A 23932-nucleotide genomic window follows, 5' to 3' on the forward strand; every position below is an offset into this window, starting at 1 on the left:
GACTATCATAATGGATGACAGAGAAAATTGGGACTCTACTGTTGAGGAATAATTGTTAGGTAGATAATTCTCAAGTGCTGAGTCCTTCATGTGGCTTATTTAATTGTACAATCATTTCTGAAGGATTTACAGAAGTACCTCACCTTATACAGCAATTCTATAGTTAGCAAGGAGGCAAAATTGCACATAATTAAAGTTAACCTTGGAAATAATACCTTAAATTGCCAGGACTGAAACCTTAGATATTTTAAAGCTCAGATCTTAACCTTGTTTCTCTTTCAACTTTAGTCTCCCTTTCCCCACAGAGGCTTCAAGGTGTGGTCTGAGGGGACAATGTAGTCTTTCAAGGAATTTCTCTCTCTCTTTTCTCCTTTAGGGGGAATGGCAGTATTATAGATAAACTGAGGAAGGTTAAAAGTGTGTGTAATATGATTCCACAAGGCGCCGCAAAGCGCTATGCTACCTTAGGTGCTGAGGACACAAAGATGTGACAGACAAGATCCCCAATTCTTATAGGGGTTCTCTTCTAGCTAAGAAGAAAGTAACATATAAGCAATAGAAGAAATATATTAATTCATATAAACTGTTATGAACTGTTAAAAAGGAATAGCATGCTGCAAAAAAGGTATTTGGCATGTTGGAAGATGTATATATTCTTTCTAGTGGCTGTCTTTAACCAAATCCCAATTTACTAGCTCTTGGCAGATACATTCTTCTGGTGGATTAGGAAAAAGGTAACGTGTTCACAGAGGCAATAGAGAAAGCATATTAATGTTTCACATAATACCAGAAAATGGGATTTAACAGAAGAGTTGGCTCGGTGTTGGAGGCATGTGCTCCACTGAGGCAGGGACTGTGAACAAAGAGGAGGGTGAATGGAGGTGGCGTAGTGGGCAGATGCAGCACCAATGAGGATGGAGACTTGAGGGTGTGTGACAGTGGGGGGGAGGGTTTGGGGGGGTAGGCTGGCAGGGACAGGTGAGCCTGGAGAGGTGGGGGAACACCTTTATCCAGACCTGCTTTAAGCACCTGTGTTAGGTGAGGCCAAGGAATCTGGATGCTATACTATTAGCAATGCAGAGCCTTTGAAATGCTCAAATAGAACAGTGACTTCACTTCTCGACCCACAAGAGACAAGATGGAAATGAAAGGGCTGGGCTGAGGACGACTGTAAAAGGCCCAAGATGAGAGGGGCCTGAAGCAATGCAAGGGAAGAGGGTAAGAAGAGAAGGAGGAGGTTCAGATGCACATTTCAAGAATAAAGTTGGAGGACTAGGCAATCAATCAATAAAGATTACTTTAGGTTTTGAGTTAGTGCAACTAAGAATAGTTACATATATTAACCTGTAAACATCAGTGTCCACGAATTTTCTAATTAATGTATTTCTAAATACAAAAAACAAAGCTTAGTGGTTAAAAAACATCAAGTTTACAAGAAATGATGAAGCAGTGCTCTACATTACAAAATACATTCTCTAAACAAAAGCATGAGAAGGTCTACAGAAACCCATTTTATATAAAAAAGAATGCATTAGAAAATATATAAAATTTTATGCATAACCCACTTCTGACGTATTTTAAAGAATGTAGCATATGTGCAGAGGTTAAAAAAAGCTTAAGAGTATCAGTGGTTTTTCTGGCAAAAATAATTATTTTTCAGAACTGCCAGTAAGTTAGAGAGAAAATCTAAAGTGTCATTTGAGTAAAATTTGCTAAAAGCAGAAAAGTGCTGTTTCATATGACAACTTCTACAGTGAGACAACCCTCTCATCTTCTGTGCTCATAATTATTAAGGGAAAAAATGCCAGAAACTTCCATCACACTGTGTCAGAATGTACTTGCGGAACAATCTATAGTTCTGAGACACAGCCATCTTTCACCTCCAGCTCCACCAGACCCATCTTCTTAATGCTGGAGTGAGCCTTTCAGAAGTGGTAAGTCTAGCCCTCCTTTCTGGGTGGGTGTGGGTATGCATAGGTGCACAGAGGGGTCCCACAGGTGCCTTTCTGCTGAAAAGTGAAAGAGCAGCTGTCAAATAAGGGACCAAAAATTGTATGTGAAGAAGCAGGGGCCCTTAGCTCTGCAGCTCTCCACAAGCTGGTTTAAAAGCACAAACTGCTAAGGAAACATCTCAGGCCTGCTACCTTCATCATCTAACAGCCCAACGCCCCAGCATCATGGCAGTGTTTGGCTGAGAGCCTGTGGGTTCAAGGAAGGTGATGAGATAGTTATTGGAGAGGACAGTCCCAGAGACAAATTATTTTTTTGCATCCCTGCCAGGGCCAGGTCCTCCAGAGCCATTCAGAGACTCTCCTAGGTCCCGTATGTTATGACTGCCTCATCTTGCCAAGCCTTTTTGCCATGTGAAGCATGAGCTGAGCCATAAGAAACCACAAAGATAACCGACGACCCACAGGTTTATCCAGTCTCTTGGCAGAAGAAATATTGCACTGGACAGTTTCAGAGGGTTTAAGTTAAGAAGGAAGCGTACTGTATGGTTTTACATGCTTTCATGAAAAGGTCTCATCTGAAAACTAACCCTAAATAAAAAAAAATCAAGGGAGGTGATCTTAACTGTAAAAGCTGTTATTTTCTATATGTGATACATAATAGAGAAAAATGAAACTGAAGTATATGAACGGTTTATAAAGACTAGTCTGGGATTCTACAATAAATCACAGCAAAATTAGCATGTGATAATTCTGCCACAACACTTAACTTAGAAAATCTCTAAAAGATATATTTATTCAAAAACAGGAGACTCTGGTAGGATATTTAGTTGTAGACAAGAAGCAAAAACCCTAGTCAAAAGCAGAATAAACAAACAAACAAAAACCATGGTAACCATGGAAAAAACAGGCCAATGCCTGGGGACCCCATAAGAAAACAAGAGGTGATATAAGAAAACAAGAGGTGATAATGGAGAAATAGCCAGGCCCAAGAAGTGTCCCTGGGAGCCATCATGACTCTCCAGCCCCAGCAACTCCAGCCTAATCCTAATCACATTACTCATAACTCTGATCTGACCCTAGCATACTGGAATCCATCCTCCCTCCATAATCCATGGGAGTCACTACCCCCCAGCTGGAACCCAGAATGGTTTCTATTCGTGAAATCACGATTATATGTAATGTTAAATATTATATGTAGTAATCATTATCATATATAGTAATTCTATGGGGAAATTTCATATTATCTTAATATATTAAATATGTCCATGGGTGAGCTTGGAAATTAACCACCATTCATAACACTGATTCTATAGAAAAATACATTCAGAGCCTCAGACAAACCAACTTTCAAACTTCTGAAGAACACATTTGTGTATTAGGAACTGTCTGTACTCTCTGACTGCATACCAGCCAAAAAAGTCCATCTCAACATTGTTCCTGTGAACTGACCCAAGTAAGATTTAAGGGACACTCTGAGTAGTAATACTCTTTGAGCCTCACAAGCCAGGTACTCTGTGACACATATGACTAGCCATGGCTTTTACCCAAAGCCTATGGATTTTAAAAGGACTATAAGAGGATACTAAAAAACAAACAAAAAACAAAACCCATGAACACAAAATTTTGCCACAAACTGACCCTGTCAGTTTTACAGGCTATTGTAGTTAGTTTTCCAGCGATTACTAACATCACTCAACTTGCTTAAGCATATGCTTCTATCTTCCATTCTCTTCAACTGGCATTAGGACAGGCATGGCCAACATATGGTCCACGGGCCAGATCTGCCCCAGAATTAAATTTTTAATATTCTCCACTATTTTAAATCTCAGTTACTCCAAAGTGGAAGCGTCTTTGATTATTGGAAATCGAGATATTTAAGATAGTGATACACGGAAAAGAATTCCGCGTGTGACTAATCTAGGGTTAACTTCCAATAACTGGTCGAATGGATTTGCAATACTTCTTTATTTAAAAAAAAAATTCCACTATAAAGATTTACAACTTTTATACTCGTCTGTACTCGGTATGAACTGTTTGACGTTTAGAGGCGATGTGAAACCCACATTCTTTTAGGCGGAGTTTGCTAGTGCGCACCCAAGGTCAAATAATTCATTATTTTTGTGGTCAAGTGTGCTGAATCAAGTGGCATTGTAGCATAGACAATAGCTGCAGTTGATAACTGAAAACGTGTCCAGGCTGTTTGTAAAACGAAAAATTGTTTTACTTGTGCTATAACCCCTTCAAGCTCATTATATTAATTAAATATTGTTTTGATTTACTGCGATAGTTTGGATATTTATACAGTATGTATAAATATTAAATATTAAAACAATTTTTATTAAATATTGAATATTAAATTTTTTTCACTCACATTTATTCATAAACAAATTACATAATAAAATTTTGTTTACTTAAATGAATCGTTTTTGTATTTAACATTTTTAACTTGAATATTTCCTCCAGCCCGTGAAAAATGTTTTCTTTCTAATCTGGCCTGGGGGCAAAAACTGTTGGCCATGCCTGCATTAGGAGAGTATACCTATACCATTAAATACTAAGGTAGAAAGAACTACAGACAAAGAGCAGAAGAAGTAGTTTATTGCTAGTTTGCAGTTTGTCAAATGTCACGAGGTACACAGGGAGGGAACCCACAGAGTTTGGTTACCATGTCTATAGCCAACACCACATGCTCTGTATCCTTATAGGGAAGTAGCCCCAAGATCCAACATGTGGGTAATTGCTAGTGGTGGTTGTGGTAGCTATGGGGGTAGAGGGTGATGAGGAGGGGAATCAAGTAAGGGGAAAACTGTGAATGGGGACTCAGTAACACACTGACTACAACATGGGGATGAAATAAGTATTCCTGAACCCAACACACTACAATACAAAGTATTACTTCCCACATAATCTTCAACGTCTTTTCTAAGACTCTGGACAACAACCCTGTCTTTCAAGCTTTATTTCTACTTTGTTCTCAACTGCTCTACCTCTGTCCTTCAATCTTATTAAAATGCATTTTTATGTTTAAATGATCTCAGTAAGTAACGCTGAGGATTCAGAACCACTGCTCTGACATAAAATGTCTATACTGCTTAGACTCAGTTACCCCGATGAAAGGCAATCCTGGGCCTTCAGGAAAGCAGCACATCTGCAGGAAAGTACACTGGACAAGGAAGAAAAGGATTCCCTTCTGGTCACAGGTCTACACTGGGGCTACTTCATCATGGTGGGTCTCCGCTCTTCTGAAAAACCATCCTTGCCCCAAGTCACTTACCACAATGACCAGTCTTCAAAATAGGTAACAAAAAAGTGCTCTGCAAATTGTGAAACTAATTGTGCTTTTATTCTAAATTCAATTACATTCACATAAAAATTCCAGTTTAAAAAACAAACTAAAAAAAAACAAAAAGAACAGAAAGCCAAACTAACCCTAAATAGCCCTTCTTCACCAGACTAGACATGCCATTCCGCTCCAAGATATAAAGCCAAGCTTGCCAAGGCAAGAACAAGGCTTCTACATTTATTTTTACTCTTCTCCTCCTCCTCCATTCAAAAAACACTCATTTTGTAAGGTCCAGAAGATGAGGGAAAAGTTGAAACCCACGAATAATGGGATAATCTCCAGGACTGAACCAAGGATAATATATTAAGGAAAAAAAATTTAAAACGATGATTTAGTTTCAGATGGAAATGCTTCACCTGCCCAGATTTTTTTTTTTTTTCTGCTGTGAATTTTTTGGCAAGATCAAAATCTCAGGAAATTCCAAACAAATGAAACTCTAAAGGCAAATTAGAAAAAAGGACCTAACGTTAGAGCCCAAACATGCTCCTCCTGTTCTTGTCGGGTTCTTCACTTTTAGAGAGGACCACCAAACCAACCACAAAATCATATGCTAACAAGAGCTTTTGCTTCCTGCAAGTTGACAGCTCTCTGGCTTTGAATAAAGGCCTCCATTTCCTGTAAGCATTGGTCAGTCCTAGCTACCAAACCTATGAAGTTTGAATAAAAAGACTCTCATACTACTGACTCTCTCATACTTGGCCAGCACACTGGAACACAAGCGCTAAGAAACCACAGGGAAATTGCCCTTCCAGAGTGGTATAGTCTGTGCACGGCACAGAGACAGGACCAGCTGGGGAAGACAAGGAGGAATTCCAGATGAGATTTAGTTCCATCATATACACCTAGGATTAGGCCTACTGAAATGAAATCCAACTACATACAAGGCACCCAAAGGGAGACACCGAGAATCATACACCAAGTTCTTGCTCAGAAGGGGTTTCTAATCTCACTAGGGAGGTATGCCACATAGAGAAAATTAATATAAAGGGCAACAGAAAAAGCAAAATGTGTGCTAAACTGATGGTGAGTCAGTATCACGTTGCGCACAATACCATAAACTTTATGCCTCCCTATCCATCAGTTTCCAGTTCATGAACCTTCCAAATAACATAGCTCATCTCTTCATTCAGGAGCTACTTATTACGTCCTTTCTATATGCTGGGTACTAAGAGACACACATCACTGAAATGAAAGCAGTCCTGCCCCTTCTAAGCCTTGATGGTTACTTGACAACAGGCAAGAAAACAGGTTATTAGAGAACAATGGATATAATTACGGTATAATCACACAAAGTGCTATGGAAGGGGGAAGTACAGGAGCCAAGGGAGGACCGAAAAGAGGCACCGAATTTGGACCTGGGGAAAGAGGAAATCAGAGAAATCCTCTTCAAAAAGGATGCCTAAAATGTGACTGGAAGACAAGAATTAGTGAGGTAGAATGTTCCAGGCAGAGGAAAGAGCATATGCAAAGGCTCTGTGAGAGACAGAGAGCATTGCCATTTCAGAACTAAAGGTGCTTTTGAAAGCTGTACCAGAGTGCAGGCATGTGTGTGTGCATGCTCTGAATTCAAGGGCCATCACTACCTCCTGGGTGAATAAATGAGACAGCTGAGGAAGAACAGAGGGGAAAGAAGCAGCATGGGGAGACCCTCAATAAAGTGAGTCAGGACTAGCTAGAGAAAGAAGAGATATAAAAGGAAGAAAAAGAAAAGAGTTAAGGAAACTGGGATTATAAGACATTGAGGAAGCAAACAAAGGTCAACCATGTTAAATGGTGCTATGGTCAGGATGCAAAACATCTGACTGGATAAACAACAAGGAAGCTAATAGTGACCTGTCAAGAATTATTTTAGTGGCTTGGTAGGGTGGAGCCTAACTTACCTGGGTGAAGAGTGACTGGAGGTAAACAATAGACACAGTGACCTATTTATTTCAAACATTTCAACTACAGAAGGAAAGGATACAGCAGTGGCTTAAGGGAGAGCTGCAGCTGGAAGCCTGAGAAAGCTTAAATAGTCCAAGTAAATTGGCAATTGAGAAGGAGGGCTAAGGAGACACACCTAAAAGAGTCTCTTAGGGCCTGACCAGGCGGTGGCGCAGTGGATAGAACGTCAGACTGGGATGCGAAGGACTCAGGTTCGAGACCCCGAGTTCCCAATTTGAGCGGGCTCATCTGGTTTGAGCAAAAAGCTCACCAGCTTGGATCCAAGGCCCTTGGCTCAAGCAAGGGGTTACTGACTCGGTCTGCTGAAGGCCCACAGTCAGGGCACATATGGGAAAGCGGTCAATGAATAACTAAGGTGTTGCAACTGACTCTCGCTCTGTCTCTGAAAAAATAAATAATTAAAAAAAAGTCTCTTAGGTGACTATGCCTTGAGCAGGTGAGGTGGGAAGGTTTCAAGAGCACAGATATAAGGGCTGCCTTAGGGACAAAGGCTTCTTTTCCCTTGCAAGAGAAATGAGGCAGAAAGGATGGCAGGTAAGCCTTAGATATGATGGCCAGAACTGAGGGAGAAAGACCTGAGGTTAAAGACTGGAATCAAGCTACAAAAGTGGGACTTAGGAGCCTGGGCCCAGGAAGAGAAAGGCAGGTGGCTGGCCTGGTACAGAGCTAGAGTTGGTCAAGTATGCCAGTGGCGAGAAGATGGGCAAAGGGGCTAGGAGTGTTGGAGAGGCAGCATTTCAAGTGACAGACCATAGCCTTACCTGCATAAGGTAAGAAGTAGATTCTGGGTCAGGGAAGGAGCAACTGGAAATCTGAGAAAACTCAGAGGAGGGAAAGTCACTGAGAGGGCGTTTGGGGGCACACAAGCCATGATTGGAGAGCAGAAAGGCTGAGCCCAATGATCTGTCAAAGGTAGAAAAGATCCCAAGGCCAGGGCACGCCTATGGGAAGGAAATGGCAGGAAAGGGACATGAAATTCTCAGGTGAGGGAGTACAGTCAGTTGCCTGAATGAACACTAACAAGGCCCAGGGGTGACAGCAGCTTTGACACAGAAGACACCTGCAAGCCAGGTAAATTATGGCGAGAAGGGAGAGATGCAGAGGGGCTCACTTAAAATACAACTAGCATAATATAGGCAAGTAATTAAATAATTCCCCAATATAGCACTTTACTGACTAGGAGAGCTTGATGGAATCTTCTCTATGATGTATACACACCCATATCTTTAACTCTCTCCTCCAACCCCAAGTGTTTTCACTTTCCTCAGCAAATTTTAAGACAAAGCATAATCAATGAACTGGGGGTCCTAGCCACAGTGTGGATTTCTATTCTACAGAGGATGACTTTTTAAAATTCTTTATTCATGCCTGTCTTAAACAATTGCTTTCCCCTGCAATATTTAGGCCATTTAATGGCTATGTTTTAGTGAATCTGTTGAGGGGCTTGTGAATTACTGTTTTTCATTCTACACACCTACTTCTGCTATGTATGTTCTATTGTATCCACTCAGTGACATGTAAATGATTCCAAAATAAAACTAGGAGGAAAAACCCACACTTAATCACCCCCCCCCAATAAAAGAAAAATAGTTAAAGCTTCTTTTATTCTGTTTATTCTATTGTCAACTTTAGGACTACTTCCATACATAATCTTCATAGCCAGAATTAGAAGAAGAAAAAAAGAGAAGATGATTTCACAACTTCTACAGTTTGCAGATAATCCAATCCTGACTGCTTCTATATGGCAAGGAAAGAGTTTAGTAAATACGTGAATGGAAAACAAGCAATAATCAGTAAATCATTTAGAATTCTCAAGATGATAATTGTGTTTAAATCAATCATAAAGTCACAATTTGTAATGACATCCAAAATTTTAAAATGTCTAAAACTTAAAGCCTATCATGTAACCATTAAAAATAGGATATTATCAGGCCTGACCTGTGGTGGCGCAGTGGATAAAGCGTCAACCTGGAAACACTGAGGTTGCCAGTTCAAAACCCTGGCTTGCCTGGTCAAGGCACATATGGGAGTTGATGCTTCCTGCTCCTCCCCCTTCTCTCTCTTTCTCTCTCTCTCTCTCACTCTCTCACTCTCCCTCCCTCCTCTCTAAAATGAATAAATAAATAAAAAATTTAAAAAAAAAAAATAGGATATTATCAGTAAACTTAAGTTATTTTACAAGGTACTTCACTTGAAAGAGTCACTCAAACAAAGCTATCTGTGTATGAAGAACTGCTAATAAATAGACCACATAATGGGATAAGCCAGCCAGTATCATTAAAAATATCCTTGAAAATTCACAATGAATAAATGAGACCTTTATTCTCATAGTGTCAGCTGCAAATCAGGGGACTAGCCTCATATTTTAAATTTATTCTCAATGAGTTTGGCTTATATTGAACAAGATTCTTTTAAAAAATACTTTGTATATTAAATATATTATAATTCTGCTTTTTGAACAGGCTAGCTAGAGTATCTGCAAACATACTTAAGAAAAATAAAACTCTTTAAACAAAAGTTATCAGTTCACTGCAATAAATACTGTAAGACTTGCCTACTAAGTGCAATGCACCTTGGTACTATGAGGTAATGCCACAATGTAACCTCTACTACTACATATCACCCTCTTAGAAGGGGTCAGAGGCCACCATCATACTCAAGGTGAGAAATAACTGCGGAGGAAATAGCAAAGAAGGGAGAAAGAGAAATATATACACATACATGCAGGGGTGGGCAAAAGTAGGTTAACAGTTATTTGCATAGAAAATAATACAAAAATTAATAAATGATATAAGAATAAACTCTGATTTGCATACTCACAAGTGTAAACCTACTTTTGCCCCACCCCCACCCCCAGAGCGTGTGTGCACATATGAATTTGAGAGGGGAGAGGGAATGATGGGAGGAGAAGGGTTAAGACAGAAGAAAATTAAATATGCTCCTATGCTTTCAAGCTTAATATAACATTTAATATGAACAGAAAAGGGTAAGGAGAAGCAAGCCCCAGATTAGGAGTCCGGAGACCACATGGGGCTTACAACTACCTGGAATCTTCATGCAGATACTACTTTTATAGACAATCCTTACCTAACAGGTCCTCCATCTGTTTTTCCTGCTCTGAATCCCAACAAGCCATCTCTTCCTGAGTGTCCCCACAATACCTGGAACCTAGGGCTATGAGAGCTCTTAACACTCTGAACTGAGATTGCTTCTATTCAGCCCCTTTGCTGACTGGACTATTATGTATTAAGCTTCTTAAGGCCAAGGACAAAATCTTGCTCACCATTTGTCCTCACTATCTTGCACAGAGCCTGGCACCTAGTAGTAGCTACTCATGTATTTGTTAAATGAAGGGACTCTGCCTGCAGATTCTATTCTACAATCTAGAATAGAAGAGGAAATGAAGGATAGATGAAATGCTTCATGGAGAAGTTGGTCTTCAGTTATTGATTTTAACTTCATATATACAAAAAAGTATAAAGTGGCTATGCCATCATACCACATGATTCAGGAATGCTAGAATACCAAGCTGGTTTTGTACTTTTGAGATTCAGTTTTGGGGAGGAAGGTACAAAACTTAGAACAAAGACCTTCATTGTTTCATAATAGTAAAATATCCTCCTAAACTATTTATTGCTGGTTCTAATATGTCATCATATAACATACATCTATGAAATAATAGATGTCCAAGAAGGATCAAAGAAAAAGCACATCCTACAATATTCTACTTCTTTTTATTTATTTTTTTAGAGCAAGAGAGAGGGACAGACCGAAAGGGAGAGATGAGAAGCATCAACTCATAGTTATAGCACCTTAGTTGTTTATTGATTGCTTTTTCATATGTGCCTTGTCCGGGGGGGCTCCAGCTGAGCCAGTGACCCCTTGCTCAAGCCAGCGACCTTTGGGCTCAAGCCAGTGACCATGGAGTCATGTTGATGATCCCACGCTCAAGCTGGTGACCCCACACTCAAAATGGATGAGCCCGCACTCAAGCCGGTGACCTTGGGGTTTTGAACCTGGGTCTACACCATCCCAGGCCAACATTCTATCCACTGCACCACCACATGGTCAAGCTATCATTTATTCTTGATAGAAATAGTAAGATAGAGAAACCATTTAATCATGAGCCCAGGCAGATGACAAACAGTATTATTCCTAAGCACAAAGCAAGTCATTAAAAACACTACTTATTAGATTTCTCAGTATAAGTATATTTAGACAAGTCATTCCTTTTTATCAATTCCCACAGGAACTACCCAATTCAATTTCCAAGTTGGTTATCAAAAATAATTCATGGAAATAACTGAACATGCGACAAAAATACCATCATACTCAGTTGCCCAAGGTGGAAAAAAATTGTGGCAGCTTCCTACTTCCTCAAAATGGCAGAAGGTATCTAAGGATGAAGAGAGAAAGGGGAAGAGTAGGAAGGAAGGAAGCAACTGGGCTATGATTTTACCCTGGAGTTTAATGTCAAGGGTGCTCTCTCAGGCATTTTCACCTTAGCCACCAAACTTTTAACTCTAGGTAGTTTAGCTTTGCTTTGATTTTATATAATGATAGTACCAACTACTTATGTGGCTCAACAGCTTTTTTAAATTATCTTAAATCTAACATTAATATCAAATTCCAAAAAACAAACAAAAACCCCAGCCTGGAGTAGAGGTAGCAAACTTCAGTGCATCTAAAGGCTGGCTAGCACACATAAGCGAGGACAATGTGACTTACCACAGAACTGTAAACTAAAGAACACACATGTGTCCCCCAGCTCAGTAGACGACTGCCAAGGGCGACCCAGACAGTGTGGTTTTCAGGTTTTTCAAGAAAAGCCATAAGTCTAGATTTGTACACAATTTCTCCTGATTTATAAACAATGGCCCAAAAATAAACTCTTCTTTTTATTAAAACACTATGTGGACCAAGCAAAATATGACTGTGGGTAGCCAATTTGTGCTATCTAGGTAAGAGGTAAAAAAAAAACTGGGCAAAGGTCAAAATCTACAAACTATCCCCTCCTTTGTCCTAGTAAATCAGAGAGGCTTAGCACAATTCTTCATCTCTCTTTGCAGCTGTGTTTCAACGTGAACCCCTAAAGCTGGCTTCAGGATGTGGAGACCTCAGGCAGAGAACATCCAAGCTCTGACACCTAATTGTCCTCCTAAAACATTTCCTCTTATAAAAGACGAATTTACGGTGTATATAATAAATGGCACTGCATGCAAAGCACTTTGTACATTGCCTGGGGCACATAAAAAATTCAATAAATGTTAGCTATTATATTGAGTTTTATTATAAATGAAGATAGAACATGGATCAGACTGTCCATTTCTCCCTTAAACAGAAGTTTTTGAACAAATTACAAAACCCAATAATCCCGTTTAGACATGAGAAGTATCTGGTGATTGTATAAAATAATCTAATTTATGTCTTCACAGGGTGTTTTGCTATTTTTAAGAACATAATAATGGATTTTTAAAGTTTTGAGTTAATATGAAATTTTAAAGTTCTGTCCCATATTAATTAAGGGGGATCATAAAATATGCAGATCTAGCTTGAGTTAGACATGAAGCCCATTTTTTTCCAAAAAGGTTGCCCCACTTTCCTGGCTCCTCACGTGACCATATAGTTGCAGAATGTTAGATCTGAATCATGCTATAAGGCTGCCTGGTCCAATCACTACATTGTATAGACCCTGCAGGTAACTCTTTCAGGTCCCACAACAGTCAAAGGCAGACTAAAGCCCCAGTCCTCTTTTCCCATTACCTCACAAGTTCCTGGAGGCATGTATGTTTGAGGTGGTTGGTTAAGGGTAGCAGGGCAGCTTGGGACTACAACTTTGAAACAGAGCTGTTCTATGTGAAACCAGTAACCGGTACTGCATACAAACATAAACCCTAGCCCTTAGGAGCAAAATGTTAAGGGGCAGGGCGGAAAGGTTTCCTATACACAGATCAAAGCCTTGCTTCAACACACCTCAGGTTGATGGTGTGTTTAATATTGTTTAAATATTGTTTAAATCCTCTAATGTTGACTACGCCTTTTTAGCCACTAGCTTGGAACAAGAGTTCCAAACCTCTCTGAAAGAATTTATTGTACTTTATTTACTGGGAAAGCAGTCACTAAGCAAAGGAATCAATGATTTTCAAATAATGTATTATGCTTCAAGCTGTCCAACTTTCAAAGCACTGAGAAGTATTTTTTGAAATGTAGCCTAAATAGAGAATATAGATTGTGTCCTACATTCAAAATATGTCTTTCTAGAAAGCACCTTTTAATGTCAAAGGATATAAAGCAAGCTGTGAATAGGAGACTAAAATTAGCTCAAACCACAAATAACCTAACATACTTATCACTTCCTTATGATCAACCTACAAAAATCAAACACTAAAGGCATTTACAAAACTAAAGGTGCGGTGTCAGTTAATCCTTTAACTTCAGCTGCATCTTTTCTTCCTTATAAAATGGACCTAGCATGTAAACATTACCAAAATATGACATTTTATTAATTTGAAGGCAAGTGTAAGGGAAACCATTAGAGCGAAGTTTTGCCCTGTGAATAAAACATCATGTTCCGTGCAGTTCTTAAGTGGTTAGAATGGTAACCACCTCCTCAAACTGAAGATAGGAAATTTTAGATGATGGACCACACCCATCTCCAGCTGTGTTTCACACTGAACACTAGGAACATACCGGACTCCTTTAAACCAAAGCTTGCCTCCATCTCCTACAGCCATTTATTTCCTACTTTCAAAAGCAACACCTTCGAATGAACAAAGTTTGTTGGGAAACACAAAAGCTTGTTGTCACCAAGTAGTGGACAACTTGCAAAAGGATGTTTGATTGACAAATATGCAGTCATGGAAAAAAAAAATTTGTTCAACTTGAACTACTTTTACAGAGATTCTCTCTGCATGGTAACCAAGTTTTCTGGGGAAGATTCAAACTTACAAGGGATGGAAACAAGTGCTGAAACAAAGATGAGTATAGAACCTATCAACTGCCACAGTAGACTCAGTATTGTTACTCAAACTCTCAAAAGCAATCTTATTAGCAGGAAGAAAAATAAAGGAAGACCTGGACAGTTATTTGTAGGGAGAACAGATGAAATGAAACACTGCTAATGACACAAATATTCCCAGGGTATATCATGTCAGAACATGAAAAATATTTAAATATTCTTAGAAATGGTACCTCGATAGGTACATAAAGGACCCATTCCTTGTGAACCCAGCATCACAGGATGTGGATTCCCAAGGACTATTCAAGGGGTATATGGTCCAGCTGATCCTTATGTGTGGCTAAATCATCTGGTGTACCAATGGTTGCTCCAGAAATGTGGCTCTGTGCCTGTAAACCCCATGTGGCTTAATGCAACTTCCTGATCTTGCACCATTCTGTTTCACCCCACCTCCAAGGTCGATCCTAAAAACTCTGTCAACAGGGAGGTGGTGTCCAGGTAGTAGAGAACAATAATGCTCTTACCCCTAAGATGCTCTTAAAATACAGGGCCCAAATCAGAGTGATAGCAACAAAGCACAACAATGTCAACAAAAACCAAAACAAAAATCTCCTCCCCCCCAAAAAAGACCACTGGATATCTTCTCAGGACCCCTTCTTTCTGTGCAAAAGGGAGCCACACAAATATCTGTGATCCTGTGAAGGCATATTTTGCCTTTATCTTTGCAGAAGCAAACTAAACCTTGACTATTTGAATAGCGAGGCAACACAAAATCCAAAGGGATAAATATAACAACCACCAATGTTTAACCATCAGGGAATGTAAAGCTAATTTACCATATTATGCTAAATGCAGCCTGCCTATTTGTTCTCTTAAGTGAAGCTATATTCAGAATTGATTTCATCTGCAGACGTTTCTAAGTAAGCCCATGTTCTTAAGAGAGCTCCAACTATCCGGAATAATTACTGTACTTGATGTCCACTTTCCTGTAAGCGATTCACAATAGTGTACAATACTCCAAGTTAATCAGTACTCATCAGAATAAAAACCAGCTAAGCTGTCTGCTGGAACTCAGCATGGCTTTTTTTTTTTTTTTTTTGGTATTTTTCTGAAGCTGGAAACGGGGAGAGACAGTCAGACAGACTCCCGCATGCGCCCACCAGGGGGCGATGCTCTGCCCCTCCCCGGCGTCTCTCTGCCTCGACCAGAGTCACTCTAACACCTGCGGCAGAGGCCAAGGAGCCATCCCCAACGCCCGGGGCCATCTTTGCTCCAATGGAGCCTTGGCTGCGGGAGGGGAAGAGAGAGACAGAGAGGAAGGAGGGGGGGGGGTGGAGAAGCAAATGGGCGCTTCTATGTGCCCTGGCCGGGAATCGAACCCGGGTCCCCCGCACGCCAGGCCGACACTCTACCGCTGAGCCAACCGGCCAGGGCCAGCATGGCAATTTTTAAGAGATTTTTCAAGGGGAAGAGAAGCATCAATAAGAGATCCACGAAGAAAGAAAAAAAAAAGGGAAGAGAAGTTTCATAACAGAGTAATGAAGATAAGGAAAATTTTCCTTCTCTAATCACTAACAAATTCTTAAAATACAATTTGGAAACCTAGCTTTGCTATGTTCATCTTAATCTTTGCAAGTGGTGTTGCTCACCCACAAAAGCCACATACACAGCTGAGGCTTTTCCTTCTTCATCTATAAAGAAAACATGCCTCATTCAGTCTTTGGGAAGAAACCTCTGCAGTAAATGAGAAGAAACCCACCCAGGATACAGACCACTGGGCCCAAAGGTTTCCGTCAACAGTGGTTCAGCCTCAATAAGGATTTAGAGATTCCTGGCACAATACTAGATTAACAGTAGTAAGGAATACTTATGTTCTCCAAGGAAAATGCAAGCCTCAAGTGTCACTTTGCTAATAAGTCATGTTGACTTTCTGAGTCCATACTAAAGAACTAACTTCTGGAAGCACCAATTCTAAGTACCATGGTATACCATAAAACTCTATGGCCTTGGTAGAAACATAAGTATTCACAACTTCTAATTGAATCATGTTACTTATTTTTAAAAATCATGTATCAGTTGTTTGCAGTGTGACTTGTACTGCATCACAAAGATCAACTGATGGGGAGGGGTTAATCTTTTCTTTGGCTATTTATTTTGGGAAAAGAAATTTTTCCATGTCACATGGTCTTGTTTCCAGTGTTCAGACATTCAAAATTTACAAACTGTCAGAGACTCATGATAATGTCAAGCAGCTCTGAAAAAAGAGTGGGCAGCAGCTAGTAAACTGGGAAGCTCACTTCCACACAAAGTAAAGCATTATTTCTAAAATGCTGGAGACTTAGGTACTTTCTTCTAAAACATGGCAGATATGTAAACTATCACACTATTCAAATGAAGTTTAGACCAGATGTTGGTTTCTTAAAAAAATTACAACATAAAGGGCAGCTACTCTTCATGTACCTAGCTAGGGCTGAAGCTTTCGTAAATTCTCAAGAATCAGTTCCTCTATCTTTACAGGAAAAACCACCCAATTGCTACTTAAGAGAAAAAAAATAACTCATGTGTCAGAGCTACTCATTTTCCCACATTACTAAATCAAATGAACCCTACTTATTAAGAATTTAATTTAATACCTCTTGGGGGAAAAAGTCAATTCTTTTGAGTCCTTAACTATACTTGCAAACTCCTATAAAGTTTTGAGCCTAACTATATACTCACTGACACCTATACACCTCACAAAACTGAGCACCCACTGCAGTGTTTTACAAGGATTATTTCAGGAACACTAAATTTTCTTTGTGAGCATATTAAAGACTTTTATTACTTGAAGTGAACTTGGTGATCAGTCCAGGATAACTTTTACAAAGGAAAGGACCTACTCAGCATTGTTAGTTTTAAAGCTAAGACTCTCTACCAAAAGACTTAACTACTCTCTTGTCCTGAGGGGTAATCTGATCAAAGGCCATAAATGTTAGCCTTTACCATTTATACTTTGAAAAAAATCACAGCCTTTGTAGAGTTGTTACTTTATGGAGAACTATATTTTATATCCCACAATCAAAAGACATTTTACAAACCAACTACATGCAAAGCCCTTCTAGAAGGCATATGAAATAAGTCAAGAGTGATGAAGACAGAGTAGAGTAATTCAACAATTCTTAGAGAGACATGTATCACCTGCAAACTGCCTACTGAGTTAGCCTCAGGCCAAGTATAAATGTGTTGTTAAATTTAAAGTTCATGTGAAACAAACTGGTAATATCAACGTCTACTGGGTAAGAATTCAAGCCTTTATTCCAAGTCACCAAGTGGGCAATACTAAATTCCCTCATCAGGCCATGGCTCACAATGTGGTAGTTTTCTCAAAGAGTGGCCTTTGCTATTAGGCCACTACCTATCATTCTCTCCTCTCCTAGAATGAGAGTTGAGAACCACGTCCTGTTCGTCTTTCTGTTATGAGGGCCTAGCAAAGTGCTGACAATCAATTCAATTCCAGCATTTGTTAGGCACTTATTTCGTCCTGTTTGCAGAAGACACCAAGTGAATGAGAAAGATGGACTAGCAGACCTCAGGAAGCTTGGATCTTGGAGAAGATAGATGATCTGGATCTAAAGGAACAGCTCCCATGAGAACTGGCCTTCAGAAGAGATAAGTATGAAGCTGTATGGAAATGCACAGGTGAGAAAGCCAAGATCTGGTGTGAAGAGACACACATCTGAGTGGGAAAGGCAGGCCAGACAAAGTGTTGAGCCAATGTATAGAGGAATAAAATAGAAAGATAAGTTTGGAGAACTCTCCCTCCACCTTCTAGCACAGCTAGGAGAAGGTACATGGGAGGGGATGGCTGGGACCTGGCTGCCATGCTAAGGAATTTGGACCTTACAGGGATCATGAAAGCATTAGAAGTAGTAAAACAGAGGAGTGACAGGCTCACGTCTGTTTTTAACACAGTTACTAGTGATAAAGTGAAGAATATACATGGCAGGGTAGGGGGAGATGTGAACAGACCTTGAGAAACCATATTAGTATACAACTGGTTTCACTCATTTCTAGAGTAAAACTAGAAACTGTAATATTATAGGCAAAATTTGATAACCACTGGGTGGTAGAAAGAATGTTCTGGTGACCAATCAACAAGATGTGGTAGAGGGAATCAAGAACTAGTCCAAAATCCCCAGCATTCCTGATACTCAAAACACACACCAGTACCTGGTACCAACTATGCTGTCTTGGAAACAATGACCCAGCTAGACTTTCCATTTTCCAGAACATGCCCAGCCTATCTGTCAGAATTAGTTTACCATGAATGAATGAACACTAACACTATAGGGAGGAATGCCAGAGTGTGCAAAATACATATGGGTTCTAGTGGGCTTAAGAAAAAGTACCTGTAATTAAAAGCACATCATAGGACAAAATTTCTGCAATCTAAAAGATCAGGGGGAAAAAAGGAAAACAGGAAAGAAAAGAAAGAGAAATAAAGAAAAGGCACAGTCATTATTCCAACAGTTTATTCTCTGAAACCCCCCCTACAGAAAATTTCATATTCGTTTCTATCATAAATTCAGTATATATTCAATCACATTAGTCAATACCAGGTATTTTAATAGGTTTTGGGGAACTATTCATGCTAAAATGCAAAATGCAGTGGGAAAGCCATGAAGCCCAACAGCAGATAACTGGCAACTAAAAACCATTTGCATTACCATTATCCCCCACCTGACCGGTGTTTATGTACTTCCAAAAGTTCCCAAGTATTCCTATAAATATGCCAGTGATGTCAAACAAATAATGATAACAGAAAGTTCCCTCTACTATTACTCCTTGTGCTCCCAGTTAATTTAATATGAACCCTGACAATTACAAAGGCCTTTACACCATTTCCAAAGTGGTGATCAGACACCTAAATTTAGTTCACTTAAACCAGGGCGAAACAAGAACATTTAGATCTAATGGGTCACTCAAGATGACTAGAACTTCCCAATCTCTCCATGTCATTTCCGTTTATCTTTTTTTTTTAAGTGAAGTGAGTCATAGGGTATAGATTTTTCTCCTCTTCACAAAATACAGTTTTTCTCTGAAGAGAATGGTATTTAAATAAACATTACTGGGAAATTTTAATATTCATCTTGGATGGTAACAACATAAGCTGTAATATAATAGTGAAGAGTTTTAGTGAACTAATGTTATAACATGGCTTTAACCTAGATAGGCATTAGATCGTATTTCATAATAAAAGCAGCTATAAAAACAAATGTCAGTTGGAAGAGTGGCCCATTTCACTTGCCTGCCTCTAACATGGAATAAATATTGCCTTCAAGTCACAAGCTATGGTTGCCATTTCCTTTATATGAAACAATCAAATCATTCACATCAAAAAGCAGTGAACAGTGTCAGAGAAATCAAAGAATTTAGAGATGAGAGAAAGAGCAAAACACCTGACCCAAACCTTAAAACTACAGATGGAGGGCAGCTTTATCAGCTATTGTCATTCATTCAAGCTCTGTCTTCTCTCATCATAGCTTCAAAAACCAATCCCTTTGTTCTGTCTCCTCTTGGATGGCCAGACCAATTAAACTCTAAACTCACTAAATATTACTTCCACTTTTCAAATCAAGCATGTGATCGTTTAAATGATAAAAAACAATTTTTAAAGCTATCTACATATGCTATCAAAGCTGACTTTTTATAGACCTAAATGCTTATTTGTGTCTGTGCTATTTATTAGCACTAACAATTAGAAACAAGGTTATGCTCACTTTGTCAGGTTAAGCTTGCAGAGAATCTTGGCCTGACACTATTAGTTTTCTAAGCTACCACATTTCTCAGCATTCAAGTCTAGTTTTTACCCTTTTTGTTCATTGCTACCAAGTTTTGCATCTTTTTGTGCTAGTGTTAGTAGTGTTGTGAGAAATAATTGCTGCCTTGTTTACAAAATTTTAAGCAGAAATTATATATTTTTGGCCACAACAAATGAAGAAGCTCAAAATACTTTGTACAAGGCTACCCTCATTGTGACACGGTACAAATTGTTAATTTTTTAACTTCCATTTCCTCCCAATCTGAAACACATTTCTTTAAATTCCTGAAAATTAATGGTTTCGGTAAACTGACAAATACTTTGGAAATTTTGCCGTTTTCAACTCAAGGTCATCTGAACTCTTACGTTTTTTAAAATGCCATATTGCCCAATAAAGAGCCACTTTTCAACTCAAAAAAGGAGAAGAGCTTCTAATTTCAATTTCAGAAAAGAAAAATATCTGTGCAGTAGAGGTGAGAAAGCCGGTAAGGGACAACTCCTCTAAGATCAAACGAAACAATCTCCAGGAATGTGGCAGTCCGTTAGGAGCTCAGGGAATCTCAATATATAATCTTGAATAAGACTTGGAGTTCAAATGCGGTAGGGAAACTTAAGAACAATGAGGGAAATTAAAGACGAACACACTCCAAGCTATGGCCTAAAACAGTAAGGAGAGAAATGCAACCAAGAACTTTTCAGAATAGGAATTTGTTGTTACCAACTCAGTTTCCGTATAAGATTTTCCCCAATGCCTCCTGGAGGCCACCTTCACTTGTGATGGGGTATAACATAATATCCAACACTTCAGAGCTACAATTTTTCATTTAGAGCCACTTTAAACTCCACTGCATTAAATTTGACATGTCTACACATTCTGTCGCTAGTGGAATTCATTCAATTATTTAAGACAGACTAGACACAGGATACAAGTTGTATATATTTACCAATCATACTTATACAGATTAGAGTGGTTATAAATATTAGTCTACCAATAACTAATCGACTTCTATTCCAAGTAAAAAGAAGCCTGCCAAGTAAGTCTGATGCAAATCTTCATGAAACCTAGCCTGCCAAAAAAAGGCTCGTTAGTCAAGCATACCCAAGAATCGCTTAAAGCTTTTTTCCCTTTTAAGTGGAGCTCAAAATAGATGTTAATAGTACCAGCTGATGGATCTCACAATTTTCCTTTTGAGCCCCTAAGCTGGACACAGAAGAAACTGCCTTCTCCCTTTACACAAGTAACAAAATCTCTCTATTCTGTACATTGTTTATTTTAAAATACTGTGTGGTTTTGGTTAATCCTCACAACCCCCGCAATGACATTTAATCAGGAGCACATATTTTCTTTAGAGGGTTTAGCTGCTTGTGAAGGCAGACCGTTCCGTGTTTTTAATGTTTTAGAGATGTCAGAAACCTTACCTTCCTAACTTTTCTCATAACCCACAAGTAGAGGACTGAGGACCTGAGCATCTCAGCCAGGACCAAAGGCCAAGATGCTATTTCGGAGGAGGTAAAACCGTTAACTGTCCCTGGTTCCTGCCTGAAAGGGTAACATTTTGGCCCCAGTGAAGTGGGTACCTCGGCCTTTCTGGCTGGAAATATCTTTAGCCTGAGGTTTCCAGGGCTTGCTGCTTCTCCTCATCCAGCTCATCTGCCCAAATGTCTCTTGCTCTGACAGACCTTCCCCGACCCCCTTCTCTGCGATGGCCCACCTTCCGTTACAATGTTTTGTTTTCTTCTTCACAGCACCTGCCACTAACTGAAATCACTGGCTTGTGTGTCTGCCCGCCCTGTTCGACTCCAAGCTCCACGAGGGATAAGGGCTTGTCTGTCTCGTTCAGGAAACACGACCTCCAGCGCCTAAGCAGTGCTTCGCACAGAACAGGCACGTCAATTCCTATCCACCAAATGAATGAACAGGAAGGGGGAAGGCGACTGTCATCCTTGGGACTCCCGACGCACACAGAGCAGGGCAAAGGAAATGTGAAGGAGGGAGGGGGAGTAACCCTTTCCCCCAGGGAGACAAAGGAAGAGAGGCTGAGGTGGTCCAGCCGAGAAAAGGAAGTGGTGGGGGTGTTCTATCAACCCCAGGGGACAAAGAGTAAATGAGAAGGGGGGCGGGGTCGGGCTGCAAGGGATTCGCGCTGAAGGCATAGACCCCAGGCCTCCGGGCTTGAGAGGTCACCGGGCTGGAGGATGTGAGGTGAGGGAATCTAAGGGGAGTGCGAGGTTTGGGACGGACGAAGGCCAGCCCGAGGGACAAAGAGAGAGGGGGGCCGGCCTCTGCCGCCGTCGGATCGAATCCTCAAGCAGCAGGGCCGAGGCGGAGGTCGTGACACAAAGGGGCAACACGGCCCGAGGTTCTAAGGGGAAGGTTCACGCGGCCTAAGAGAAGGGCCTGCCGCGCTCCGGGGCGCTCCCGCACCTGGTAAATGGCCGCCCAACTCCCGGCCTTGTCGATCTGCTCGAACTCCTTTTCCATCTCCATGACGGGCCAGAGCGGCTGCTGCACCTCCTCCTCGGCCCACTGAGCCGTCTGCCGCTCTAGGCCGCGTCGCGCACTCAGCCGGGAGTACCGCTGCAAGCCTCGACTCCCGCCGCTACCGCCGCCCTAGCCGCTGCTTCTTCATGTCAACCCGGCAACCGGAAGTACGCACCGCGCTGCCACGGGCTCCGCCCCTCAAGCCAATGAGAGCTCGAGAATGCCGCCCAGCATTTCCGTGGGGCGGAGCCAGGGGCGGTACTGAGAGAAGTGGCCTCAGCCCCGCGAGAGGTCTTGCAGTGCACGCTCCCTCCTCCCCTCCTGGACTCCAAGCTTGGGCGTGGCGCGCCCCCGTTACCTAGGCGACTCCGGGAGCCCCGCCCAGGGCGCATGGGTTTGCAAAGCCTGCGCGGATCGTGAGATCAAACCTCCACGAGCCCCGTTGAGTCACAGGGTGTCCTTGAAATAGTCATGTTTTTTTCCTGCAGCGCCGGGGCCCTGGCCTTAGTACTCCAAGCTGGATTATGGGCTTAGGAAGCATGCTTTATTTCCTGCTTCCCACCTCTGGCCAGAAGTCTACCCATTTTTTTTTTTTTTCGTGCAACTTACTTAGAGCTTCAGGATTTATATACCAGGCTGCTGAGGAAGGCCCCCTACTCTCTGTCCTGTCCTGTACTGAAATGCAAGATTCCCGTTTGGAGTCTCCAATTTCGGTAGCTGCAGGAATGAATGGATTGGAGTCCTGGGATGATTTTCAGCATTTCCCAAAGTATCAAGGAAATCTTGACCAGAGGGAAAGCAATAGAACACAAATTCCATGGTACATTAGTGTGTTGAATAATGCAGCTCTCTGGGTCCAACCCCTAAGTATTCCTTCCGGTACCAAGAATTTATATTTTTTACCAGTAACCCCAGCTAATTTCATTGTACACCTATGGTCCTGGGAGCTTATATGAGAAGAGCCGGTCAGGTTGCCTTCCTGCAAGTTCTACTTTAAACCATCCAACTCTGTTCTGGTGCATTATATGGAGTTGTGAACTGCATGGGGTCAGGGAACCTAGAGGACCCAGTCATTTCTATTCCCTGTTTGCATCCCAGGCCTGCCCAGAGTAGCTGCTGGTATGGCTGGTTGAGTTCATTCTTGAGTGCTTGTGGCAGGCACTGTGCCTGGCATTCCAAGTACATACTCAGTCTCAACAACAATTCTACCATATAGCAGCACTATTTTTTATTAGCGTTTTATGGATGAGGAAAGTGAAGTGCAGAGAAGGAGAATCACTTGTCCAGAGTAGCATTGTACATGGATATGGAAGTCAGGATTCTAACCCAGTCTCCAGGGGAATGCTTGATTTGGAGCCAGGCTGGCTGGGTTCAAATTCTAGCTCTACTACATACTAGCTGTGCAACCTTTAGCAAAATACCTAACCTTTCTCTGGCTCGTTCTGTTCCCTCC

At 40.8% G+C, this 23932-nt stretch overlaps 1 protein-coding gene across 2 annotated transcripts in view; it reads right to left on the bottom strand.

Annotated features, from left to right (window-relative positions):
• The window catches only part of PTPN1 (protein tyrosine phosphatase non-receptor type 1), a 63452-nt gene extending 40814 nt beyond the window's left edge, over nucleotides 1-22638 (bottom strand). Inside the window, exon 1 of one of the 2 annotated variants that reach the window (XM_066234663.1) lies at nucleotides 22423-22638. In XM_066234663.1, the coding sequence (XP_066090760.1) occupies nucleotides 22423-22485 (63 nt within the window). In that variant the 5' untranslated portion in view covers nucleotides 22486-22638. The remainder of the gene's footprint in view (nucleotides 1-22422) is intronic. The other variant, XM_066234664.1, reaches the window with a different exon arrangement.
• Nucleotides 22639-23932: the final 1294 nt, after the last annotated feature.

The sequence above is a fragment of the Saccopteryx bilineata genome, chromosome 6, assembly GCF_036850765.1.
Source record: "Saccopteryx bilineata isolate mSacBil1 chromosome 6, mSacBil1_pri_phased_curated, whole genome shotgun sequence".
Classification (NCBI taxonomy): domain Eukaryota; kingdom Metazoa; phylum Chordata; class Mammalia; order Chiroptera; family Emballonuridae; genus Saccopteryx; species Saccopteryx bilineata.